The sequence below is a fragment of the Protopterus annectens genome, chromosome 6.part1, assembly GCF_019279795.1.
Source record: "Protopterus annectens isolate FY-2018-M chromosome 6.part1, PAN1.0, whole genome shotgun sequence".
Classification (NCBI taxonomy): domain Eukaryota; kingdom Metazoa; phylum Chordata; order Ceratodontiformes; family Protopteridae; genus Protopterus; species Protopterus annectens.
Window position 1 is genome coordinate 335,131,458 of NC_056738.1, and position 12,746 is coordinate 335,144,203.

Here is a 12,746-nt window from a genome sequence, read left to right on the forward strand (position 1 = left end):
TAATACTATGGGGGTGAGGGGAACTGAAGGAAAGGCATACGGGGAAAGGTCTGTCCATTAGAAGGCATCATTTCTCCACATTACTCCCTGTGGGGTTCTAGAGCAAAACTTGTTGTGTTGCCTGTTTTCTGGGGAAGCAAAAAGGGCAATTTTCTGGCACACCCCAGTTGTGTCAAGTTTAGAAAAATCTCCCTTTTCAACATCTACTTGGAGTCCAGAAAAGTTGTGCTGCTAGAAGATTGTCCTGACCGGATATTTAAGTGGCTATGGACGTGAACCGTAGATGCTGTGCCACAAAGCCAAAGTTCAGCTTCTAGCCTGAACAGCAGGTGGGAGTGGATTCCCCCATTTATGTACCACATGAATGTAGGGGTGTCTGTTAGAATATTTATGGGTCTGGGAATCAGTTTTTCTTGAAAAGCTTTTAATGCCAGAATAACTGCTGTCAATTCATTAATATTGATGTGCTGATTCATCTAATGCCTGTCCCAAGTCCTTTGGGCACTGAATTTCAGCAAGTAAGCTTCCCAGGACAAATCTGAGTTGTGTTAAGCCTGTGCTGTTTGTGGGAGCTGGAAGGGAGCCATTTTACTGTTTCTGACATTCTTCCCCCACCACAGGATTATTTTAAAGATGGAAGGACAGGAATAGATGTTTCTAGGGACTGCTGGTGCTGCAACCAACAGTTCTTTACGGACTACTGTAACTCTCTCGTGCAGTTTTGTTAATGGGATTATTAGAAAGCAAAAAGCCATGTAGCCCAAGGGTTCCTATTACGTTATCGAAAGATAACGTAATAGAACGCTCAGAACTTCAAAATGGCCACATTTCGAAGATCGCATTGTGGGACGACAGTACAGTGAAGATTGGGATATTTGCCCTTTCCTCACTGTAGTGCGATCTTGGAGTTGGAATATATATTTAGTGGGGGGTGCAGTCCCTCACAATAAAAGCTTTGATATGCGGCCATTTTGATGTTTTGAGCATTCAATTACGTTATCTTTAGATAACGTAATATGAACCCGTAGCCCAAGACCCTTAGAAATTCCCTTGCAGTAATGGCATGTTTGCTATACATGTTCTGGAGCTAAATACTCTGGGTTCAGAAGATAAGTCAAATGGTAAGGCGCAAAATTGGTACTGTAATCCCCATGCTTAGAAACACAGGAACCACCTGTACTCCAGGAAAATAGGAACAAGAAGGCAAGTGCCCTTCAAGTCCTGAGTAATTATCAATGTCACTGGGAAGATAAGGGGCTGAAGTCTTTGCATAGTAAAAATTTTTAATTTTAGTACTACTAGAAACTTGTTAGTTTTGAAAGGTCCAGGACGCGTCATAAGGTATTTTCTTTTCTAGGGACTAAGAGAAGGCGAGATGTCGGCCTTTCCTGGAGGCACTTTTTGTATGGATCACTGAACTTACAAGTCTTGTAGAAGGGGAGAAAAAATTTCCCTGCTGTTCTGGAGTGGTAGGATACCTAAAGTTTTTTTTCCCCCCAAACAATTGAAGGCATAACCCTTCTTTATGATCCGCAGGACACACTTTTCTTGAGTTCTCTTTCCCACTGTGTGTATGAGGAGAAAAGCCGGGTGGGTTGAGGTGGGTTTTGTGGGGCAAGGGAGGTACTGGCTGTAGTCACAACTGCTCCCTATGGGAGGCAGGCTCCTTGAGTCTCCCAGGCCTAGAAGAGTGCTTGGTTGCCACTTTGTTGTCTGGAAGGGGCACAGTCCTCAGCCAGGCATGCTTCCATGTTACGGACCCCATGGCAGCTTCCTTGCATGATGCATCCAATGCATCACAGCTATGTTAATTTGTATCTAAATACCTAGAGGTGACATTACATAACCCCTGGATATCCCTTCTGGAAGCTCTTACTCTGTGCTCCCTTGGCTTGGACTTGGCATGTTCCTGCACTGTCTCGACGTATTTGAGTATGTGGAACTGGAAGTTTAGAGGTCTCTTGGCCAGCGTGACTGAAGTGTAAGGATTCTTTCCAAAGTGGTAAAGCAACCTGCTTTCCCTATTACTTGGCAAGGGATTTTTAGATGTTTTGTCCATTAGCTCCCTTTTGGGGATTCCACTGACAACACTGTTGGATCTGCCACTGGATTTTTACAGAGGTGCTTGTGGGACTTGAGTAGCCTACAGAAGTAATCAGGCTTCCTAAGGGAAGAAGGGAGGGAGTCAGGCTACAAAGATATGTTAGCAAACATCAACCAAGAAAAACATGGATTTGGGGGTGGGGGACTCACCAGTGGTCTAAGGTGAGGAAGGTTCAAAAGCTCTCTGTAGTGAGATTGGGGCTCAGAGAATTCCCTACACTCTCAACCGAAGGCTTCCTTCATTCTATGAAGGATATCTCCAAAGGAGAAACTCTCAGGGAACAAGGCTAAGGATAGTTTGTCTTCTGGGTCAGAGTCTTTATACATCTGTGGGTGAAGTTGTTCTATGTATGCAAGTTCCTTTTCATTCTCTTCTGAACTTCATGAAATCCATAAATTCCTGCACTTGCCTGGCCAAGTCCTGTGGAGAGGCCTTAGTAGAGCCATGGGGCTGACAGTGTTGGCCTAGGGATTCAGAGCTTCGGAGAAGTCAGGGACACAGAACATGGGCAGGCGGGATACAACCTCAATTTCCCAGGTGATTCTTTCCTTACTATCAAAGGGATGATACCCCTCACCCTCGGTCACCAGCATCCTGGCAAAGGAAGCTGTGGCCTACTTACTGGTTTCAGAACTAATATAAAGATGTCTACATGTGAGGAGTGAGCCGGAGTCATTGCAGCCTCAGGATGGGTCATACCAGAGGACTCTGGCCTAACATGCACTGGACCAGGGGGCAGCAAAGACATATCACATGCACTGGCAATCTTGAGTCTATAACGGGAGTCTGACACAGAAATGTGTTCTGCCTCTCTGAAGTCCTTCTCCTTTGGAAGCTTACCCCAATCTAAATCCACATGCTGCTGGAGGGATTCAGTCCTGTGCTTAATGATCTTGCTGTTTAATCTAGTGCAGAGAGACATTCAGGTATGTCACATTGAGGACCTAAGCAAAAATAATATGAGTAGAAGTCTTTGATGGGGATTTCCCACATCAAAAGCAACTAACTTTAAGCATTAACAAAACACATGTTCTAGAAATTAGAAAAGTCCCCAGTGATGTACTTCTCAAAAATGTTCTGGTGATTCAACCAGACTGACACTGAGCAATGTAGTCCTCTGCATCTGACTACATGGTAAGAAAGTAATGAAGATGGTGCTAGCCAACATCTCATACCCCCAACATCCTTGTGTCGGATAGCTGAGCATGTCTGTTGGCTGGGGGATGGAGAAAAACTCTGATTTTCAGGATGGCCACAGACTTCTGCATGGCAGGAACTCCCATTACTCAGTACTGCAACACTGACTACGATGATCATCTCAGTATAGTGCCAGTATCAAGCAATGTCTAATCACAATACTACTAAATGTAAAACATGGAAAACAGTAATATTCAAAAATCAATACAGCACTTAAAAATAAAACAGAATATCAAAACCATATTTGTTTTTATTAAGTATCTCATAAAAACCAATTGTAGCAAAAATTGCAAATGCATATGATCTGAACATTAGAACCCTCATTTTTGCATGGAAGTATGAAGGCTTTCAAATGATTATCGGAATGGGGCAAGGGGAAGGCAGAACTCGCTTACAATATGTAAACGTTTAACCAAAGAGGTGACATATTTTAAAGACATTATAAAACTACAATCATAAAACATACTTCTAAAAAAGGGATGCCGCCAACTCCTACAGCCAATTTATAACCAAATATGCATAACAAGTCCAATCTGATCCGAACATTAGATTTTTACATAAATATTACAAAATTGTCTATTTCAGTCTTCAAGAACAATAGGTTCAGTGGTACTGGCTGGATGTGCCACTAGGGGTGGGGGTGGCTGTAGTGGTCTTGTAGGGAGAACTTGTTTTGTTCTCACAGGTACACTGGGTCTCCTAGCAGCTCGACGCATCTCCAAATGTGTAAGAGCCTTCCGAAGTAACCTGGGAAAAAAGAAAATAAAAATAAAAATTCCATACCATACCACATCACACATCAAGAAAAGCTACCATAATCTTAACATTAATCATAGGCACAATACAGAATGCAAGAGAAACAAAAAGCAAAACTAAATAACGGTGGCTGAGAAAGCTGAAAACAGAAGGAAAGAAAAGAAAAATTTAAAAAATATCACAGTTTTATTGACCTGACCTTTTTCATACATACTCTGGTCACATGAAGGCTCTAAAACATTTTAAGTCTTTTAAGATGTGTGAGTAGTTTACTTTAAACATACTTCTGAAACACACTATTTAACACACTGTTTAACACACTGTTTAAAATATGTTTAAGCCTTGCAGACACAGTTTTAAACATTTTCAGAAAGCTGAAATATTGACCTGCAGTGAGAACTAGTACTGCTGCTGTTAGTATAGCCTCTGTAAGCATCATCTTATTCTCTTCTCCATTAAGTCATATGAAAACATTACAAAGAGTTAATATTAGTGTGGCAGGGTGGTTTTAGTTCCATACCATTAAGTACTAGTACTACAGTATTTACTCGGAAACATTACAAAAAAGGTATCATGATGGGATCAAAATAACTATTAGTGTATTGCCAAATATTAAGCAGTATGAAACTGATGCACTGACAAACAAGTACCATTAACGTCAGTTGTAAAACAAGAGTGAAGTATTTTTCAAGAGCAAATTTCTACCTGCAGTTAAGTTTTAGAAACTGGACCTATTAATATTTTGTTACCTCGTTTCTAATCCTATAAACAGGACTGAAATTTAAGGGAAGACTACTCCATAAACTAGCAAGAATATGATCTGTAGCAGAGCTTCCTTCAAGTAACACGCATCTAAAAACTTAAAATATACACACAAGAAAAGTACAATTGCACAAGTCATAATTACATTAACAGTATATGTTTGAATTTTTCACTGCCTCGGTTGCATTTTAGATCTCCAAGGTAATACAGTACTGGCCAGCTTTCAAAAGTTCAGACTCATCGACTGGCTGTGTAAATCCTGAGATGGAAGCCTACAGGTTGTCACAGGTAGTGTGTGTTCAGGCTTTTTCACTTACCAAAGAACAGGAAAGTACATAGAGCCAGAATCTTCTAGCAAGAATAAATTAGCAGCCAATCACAAAGGGTGGGAGGTTGGCATAATGGTTAAGGTGTTTACCTTGCAAACACAAGGTGCAGGGTTTGATTCTCACATGGGGTAGTTGGCCAGGCTTAAAATGACCCACAAGGGCAGTTAGCCTAGTAATAATCTATGAACCTATACCATAAAAAAAATCCATCAACAACTGAATCAAAGAGGTTGAAACCTACCTCAGCTATGCACAATCTGGGGGATGGCAGGTGGGTGCTGCAATTGAGGCAGTGAGGAATTCACCCCGGGGATCAATCCAGTGGCTCTACTCAACACAGGCACTGGGAACTAAGGTCAGATGGCACGATGCCAGGGTAAATCCTATGGGCTAGGCTTGTAAAGGCTCCAGGGCCATAAGCCTAGTACACACCTATGAACCTACTATTACAGGTAAAGTAGGACTTGCACAACTGTACTATATTCATCAGTCCTATTGCCTCAGTGGTACTTTGAGTAGATTCTCAAAGTTTACCTTCTCTGGGAGGTGGAAGAATAAGGATCCAGGAGCTCCTGGACAACAGTCCTAGCAAAGGCTACTCTGGACCTTATAAAGGAATCCAGTTTGTAGTGCTTTGTGACGGTATGAACAGAGGAATAATTTGCTGCCTCAATGTTTCTAGAGTCCACCACTTTCCAATATGCCATCAAACAGGATAAGATCCTAGTTGAGTGAGCCTAAACCTTACCTGGAAGAGAATCAAGGGTGGGAGTAACAGAAAACAATAGCAGAGGACAATATTTGTGCAACAGTTTACTTAGAAGCAGACTGACTCCTATACGACGCCTATGAAAGGCCAAACAGCTGTTCAGATTTCTAAAGGGCTTTGTTGCGTCAAGGTAGCACCTGGAGCTGCCTGTGCACACCCAAGGTATGCAGAGACTTCTGTCCCCCTTGTTCTTTTGGATAAGGATAGAACACTGGGAGATTGACTGCTTGACGCTTTAGGTACGAATGATGGATTAGTGCATATCAGCCCTGTCCTTGTGAGAAATCAGATAGGGTTCGCCCACCATGACAGCTTACAGCTCAGAGACTCACCCTGCAGATGTAGTAGAAATGAGTACAACAGTCTTCCAAATAATGAACCGTAAATCAGCCTGAGCGTCAGGTTCAAAAGGAGGTCAGGTCAATTTTTCCAACAAAGTTGAGAACCCTGTGAGGAGGAATTTTCTTTCGAGAGGGTCTCACTTGCAACACTCCTTTCATAAACTGTTTTAACCACAAAGAGACAAAATAGGGGGATACATGGGCAGACAAGCTGAGATGGCTACATGATGCACTTTACCGAAACATATGACAAACCATCTCTAACTAGCTCAGAAAAAAACATTTCTAAATCAGAGTGGTCATAACCCTTTTTGGACTTCTGTTTCTGCCTAGACACCATCTAGAAATCTTTTTACACATGTAAATACAAGATTTTCTAGTTGTATATTTTCCTACCTCCTTAAATACCTGCTGCACATCCTCACGGAACAAGAGCCGAAAAGGTATCAAAATAAAATCATCCAGGCTGTCAGCTGCAATTGCTCTAAGTTGGGGTGTACTGTTTAACCTCTGATGCTATGTGAGGAGATCCAGTCTGTGAGAAGCTTGTAGTTAATTGCCCTCGGTCAATTCCATTAAAAGGGAGAGCCAACTTTGCCTGGGCCAAAATGGTGTTACCACAATGATCTTTGGCAATTGTATTTATTTTTATTTTATTTTACATTTGTTGACGGGTTAGTCCAACTGGATATATGTCCATTTTCAGTAGAGGCCCGGGGAGGTAAAAGCTCCACTAAACAGATAATAGTATCATCAGGTACAATACTATTTTAAGACTGGAATGCCATTTTCCACAACAGCTTAGTAATCATATAATTTACATATTTAAAAAGACAGAAATAGAGTATTTATAAGGTAGAGACATGATATACAGTAGAAAACATTCAATGCAAGTTCCTGTTCGACAGAAGATCATAAGAAAGACCATGTTAAAAGTACAGTTGTGTACACTTACCATAAATGTAGATGTTAAGAGTGTATTCACTGTTGCAGTCCTAACAAATAGGTTTATCCGGCTTCTGGTAGTCCTCAATCAGCCAGAATACCAAAGTTAAGTAAAAATGCAGTCGGCTGTAAAGGACGTCAGGGTGTCCGATACAGGAGGAGGCAGCCAACATCACTTCCTCAGTCTTTCTTGCCATAACAGTTAGGAGACCCCAGAAAGTACGGCTTAAATCAAAAAACAATTTGACAAATAAATTAAGCCTGTACCTCAGGAAAAAAGAATAGGAGAGGACCACAAAAAGGGGGAAGGAAACCAGGACTGCAACAGTGAATACACTCGAACATCTACATTTATGGCAAGTGTACACAACTGTACTATGTTCATAGTGTTTCACTGTTGCAGTCCTAACAAATGGGTTGATTACCAAAGCCCAGAGAAAAAAGGGGGGAGGAACCAACACAGCATCAAGGGTTTGAAATAATGCCCTGCAACACCGCAGTGGCAAACACTGCCCTGGCTCTGAAAAACAGAGACAAATTATAATGATTTATGAAAGTATGAACAGACCACCATGTGGCAGCCTCCAAAATTGTCTTTAGTAGGGACACTCCTTAGAAAGGCTGCTGAAGTGGAAGCCACCCTAGTAGATCCATTTAGAAACTGTCTGCTTAGAAATAGCCTTGCCCTGGGCTCCAGGGGCAAAATTGACCAATAACTGTGCTGATTTCCGAAGGTCCTTAGTCCTGTCCAGGTAAAACCTGTGCTGTCTGTGCACGTTAAGAGAATGTAGGATCCTTTCACCTCTATTGCGAGGATTAGGAAAGAAGGTAGGAAGGTGTATGGACTGATTAAGAGTCAGGCTGGAAACCACCTTAGGCATAAAGGAGGGATTAGTCCTCAGAGAGACTATCTACATGGAAAATAAGAAAAGGCTTCACAGCCATCAAAGCTTGCAGCTCCGAAACCCTCCTTGCTGAAGTTATAGCCAAGAAGAAGGCGGTCTTCCAAGAGAGAAGCTTTAAATCTGTAGCGGCAGCTGGCTCAAAAGGAGGAAGAGCGAGTTTCTCCAGAATAAAATTAAGATCCCAGGCTGGAGTAGGTGCTCTTCTGGGAGGTTTTAGATTGCAAGCACCTCTGAGAAACATTTTCATCAGGGGATGAGAGAAAATGGGCTGTTCAAGAGAACAATGAGCAGAGATGGCTGAAGCATGGATCTTGATAGAGGAAAAAGCACCCTGAAGCAAATCAGCCAGGTATTCCAGGATCAGAGGAAGAGAAGGTTGAGAAGCAGACTCCTCTCTAGCCTGCATCCATTGAGAGAACCGTTCCCATTTGCCAGCATAGGATTTCCTAGTGCTAGGCCTCCCTCAGCACGTCAACCACCTTTTGGGAAAGGGAGGAAAAAAGGGAAGGAGTCACACAATGAGCCATGCTGACAAATGGAGAGACTGAAGATGAATGTTTCCCCTTTCCTGAACCAAAAGATCTGGCTTCAGAGGAAGATGCCAAGGAGGAAAATGGGAAAGACGGAGAAGCAGCAGATACCAATGCTGTCTGGGCCAGTCCGGAGCTATGAGAATAGTCCTTGGACGTTCGTCCCTGATCTTCACTAACACTGTGGGAAGAGGAGGAAAGGCATACACTGACAGCAACGTCAAAGGGAAGGACAGAGCATCCACTTTCCAGGCTCTGCTGTGCTGCTGTCTGGTGCAAGAGAGAGGTAGCAGATGGTTGTCTGGGGAGGAGAAAAGATTCACCTGAGGAGTGCCCCAATGTTGAATGATGCTGTAAAATACTGCTCTGTTTAGCTGCCACTTGTGAGGATTCAGGGTTTGCCTGCTCAACTGGTCTGCCAAAACAGTGAGCCTACCTGGAAGAAACTGAGCTAGAAGATGCGGGACCAGGGATGCTGCCATGGACCAAAGATTCATGCTTTGCCTGCACAGGGGGTAAGAGTGAGTCCCTCCCTGCATGTTGATGTACCATATGACCGTAGTGTTGTCTGTCCTAACAAGCAGGGTCCCTGGAGAAAGAAGATGCTTGAAAGCCAGTAAGGCCTGCTGAACTGCAATCAACTCTTTTAGATTTATGTGCAGGTGCATCTGCTGGGCATTCCAACGTCCCTGTATGCATCTGCCATCCAGGTGTGCTCCCCAGGCATAGTCCGATGCATCTGTAGTCAGAACTTGAGTGGCAAGAGGTGTCCGAAAAGGCATGCCTTTGTTTTGTAGACAAGCTGTTGCCCACTACAGAAACTCTGTCTGCAGAGATGGAAGCAGAGGAATCATCATATCCAGGTCCTCTGAGTGTTGACACCAAATGTTCTTGAGGTACCATTGCAATTTTCTCATATGCAGTCTTGCATATGAAATCATGAGAATACAAGATGCCATGAATCCCAAAACTTGCAGGTACTTCCTTGCAGGGAGCTGGGACAGGCTTGCAAAGTCCTTGAAGTAAACTGAAAGAGTTATCTGCTTCTCCTGGGTGAGATATATCTGGGCGGCTGTGTTCAGACTCGCTCCCAGGAATGTTATCTCCTTGGATGGTACCATTTTTGATTTTTCCACATAGTGTGTGTAACCCAGGGAAGAGAGAGGATCCTTATGAATTCCAGATCCTTTAATAGCTGTTCCTGAGAACTTGCTTGAATCAGACAGTCGTCCAAGTATGGGTAAAACAATTTTCTTCTGCCTGCAAAAAGCAATGACTGGGGCCAGGCACTTTGTGAAGACTCTGGGAGCAGTAGATAAGGGCAGCACAGTTCAATTGGTAATGCTGCTCGCCCACTCTAAAATGAAGGTACTGCCTGCAACTTTCCCTGATAGGAATGTGCAGATAAGCCTCTGAGATCCATGGTTACCCAGCCAGGAATCCTTTTCTAGAAGTGGTAGCAACTGATGTAGAGTGAGCATTTGAACTTTGGAATTACTAGAAAAGAATTCAGAATGGAAAAATCCAGGATAGGACGCCAGGTGCCTTCTTTTTTTTGGAACTAGGAAAAGCCTGGAAAAAAAGCAGACCTACCTGCTGAGCAGGGACTGATTCTATAACTCCCAGATGAGACAGAGACAAAATTTGTTTTTCTACTTCTGCCCTTTAGTTTGGAGGAATGTCCAGGAATCCCTTGGGAGCTGGAAAGGTGCAGAAAGAAAACTTGTGACCTAGGGACACTGTTCTGAGCACCCATTTGTCGTCTGTGATAGTGGCCCAAACATCTGCAAAAAGGGACAACCTTTCCCCCCAAAGGACTCTCCCGGCAAGCAAGAACAGGCAGAAGTTGTAAAAAGTCATTGAGAGTGTTTTGATTGAGATGCAGGCTTTGAGCTTCCCCCTTTAGAAGTGGAATCCTGCCAAATACCTAGACCTTTGAGAGGTAGCCCCCCTGCTCCCTAGAAGATTTGTAACCTCTTGTCCTGGAACGGTTCTGTCTGCTGGTATCAGGAAAGGTCCAACTCTTAGAAGGGTAATTCCTGCTAAAGTGAGGGGGTTGAACTTGCAGAAAATCCTTAACAGTTTGCATGGACTTGGCCTTATCCTCCATCTTCTTCAGTACCTCCTCTGCTTTGCTGCCAAAAAGACTGTCTTTATGCAAAGGTACATCCAAAAGCTTAGCCTTGACAGGTTCTGGAAGAGGCTGTTCTCTGAGCCAAGCATACCTTCTAACAACAGATCCAGTAGCCGCAGCCCTGCTGGAGGCCTCAAGGATGTCAAAACCACAATGCAAAGAATGCTCACTGACCAGACTTTCTGAATTCAGTAAATCCTGAATGTCTTTACTCTCTGCCAAAAGAGGTACACTTGTTATCCTAGCCATGATAGCCTCCAAGATGTGCTGCTGGTACTTCAGCATATGAAAAAGACAATTGGTAACCCTAATAGCTTGGGTGGCAGAGGTATAAACCTTCTTGCCCCACCTATCTAGGTTCCTAGACTCCCTGTCAGAGGGAACAGGATTCCTGGTAACAGTGGCCTTAACTCCTTTGGGGCTCTGAGAAATGACCTCTGGATCAGCCAACGGATTCCTGAAAAGAAACAGATGAGAATCAGGGACTCTGTAGTACCCAGTCAGGTGTCCTGGGAGCAGGAGAAACTGAATTTGGAGACTAGGAATTTTCCAGAAAAACATCAACAACTTCCAACATAGGGGGAATACAAGAGGCCTACACTGAGGTAAATCCAGAAACTCTGTAATCCGTTTCTTGGATTGAGGATAATCCTGACTTTCCCATTTAAAATGTTCTCTGAGGGTATTTAAAGCATCACCAAAAGAGAAATCCTCTGGAGGACAGCCCGAAGGATGGACTCCTCTGCATCTGAATCATCAAAAGGAGAAAGAGCCTGAGAAAATTCATCTTCATCAGCAGAAATGCTGGAAGAATCAGAACCTGAGCAGGACAAAGCCTCAGGGGAAACATCCCTATTCCTTTTAGGAGGAGGAGGCTGCGAACCCCTAATAAGAGTCAACAAATCATTAGCCATTTTAACCATTTGGGATCGAGGGGAATGAGAAGCTGGAGTCTGCCTTTTCACAGGCTTATGAATGGAAGACTCACCTGCAAGCCTGAAGGATTCGGGAAGCCTGGCAACTGCCGAAGTTGCAGCAGAGGTTGAAGGAAGAAGTTTGCTGTCAGAACAAAAAACGGAGGCCTCATACACCGGAGTCAGCTTAGCGGCAATGGCTCCAGCAGAATAGGCGACCGGCGACAGGTCGGAAGGCAAAAAGCACAGTTGTGTACACTTACCATAAATGTAGATGTTAGAGTGTATTCTTTGTTGCAGTCATTACATTTGGGTTATCTGCTTGCAGGTAGCCCTCAGTCAGCCTGATTAACAAAGTCTTGGGTCCTGCGTCGGTTGCTGTCGCTTCTTCCATGACGTCAGGGGTATAAAACATGCAGCCGACACCATTACATCAGTTTTTCTTGCCCCAGATGTCAGGTGCCCCCAATGGGAAGCAATTAAATAAAAAAGTACAAAGATATACCTCCAACAAAAAAGCAAATACACCAAAAAGGCTTTTAAGCATAGTAAAGGAAAGTAGAGGTACAGCCAAAAGAAGTTAGGGAGCTGGAGGGAGGGTAACCAAGACTGCAATAATGAATACACTCGAGCATCTACATTTATGGTAAGTGTACACAACTGTACTATGCTCTTCTTGTTTCACTGTTACAGTCATTACATTAGGATAGATTCCCAAAGCTATGGTTGGGAGGAGGAATTTAGATAGCATTAGGGCCAGATATAAGGACTTGTAAGACTGCAGTGTCAAAGCCAGCTCTGGATTTAGAGAAAATTGGCAAATGATGATGCTTGGTGAAAGTAAGTACAGAACTCCAAGTAGCAGCTTCTAGGATGTCCCTTGGTAGGGATGCCTCTGAGAAAGGCTGTAGAGGTAGATGCAGCCCTGGTGGAGTGAAGTCTGATCCCCTGGGGGATAGGTTTTCCATGGTGCTTACAGCAGAAATGAATGCAATGGCTTATCCATTTAGAAATGATTTGCTTTGAAATAGCCTTCCCCTCTGCCCCTGCAGGAAATGCT

General features: G+C 43.4%; 1 protein-coding gene across 1 annotated transcript in view; it reads right to left on the minus strand.

Annotated features, from left to right (window-relative positions):
- Positions 1 to 3,533: 3,533 nt before the first annotated feature.
- MTA2 (metastasis associated 1 family member 2) overlaps positions 3,534 to 12,746 on the minus strand; it is a 1,757,597-nt gene continuing 1,748,384 nt past the window's right edge. The window contains exon 21 of the mRNA XM_044075372.1: positions 3,534 to 4,048. Coding sequence (XP_043931307.1) covers positions 3,883 to 4,048 — 166 coding nt within the window. The 3' untranslated portion in view covers positions 3,534 to 3,882. The remainder of the gene's footprint in view (positions 4,049 to 12,746) is intronic.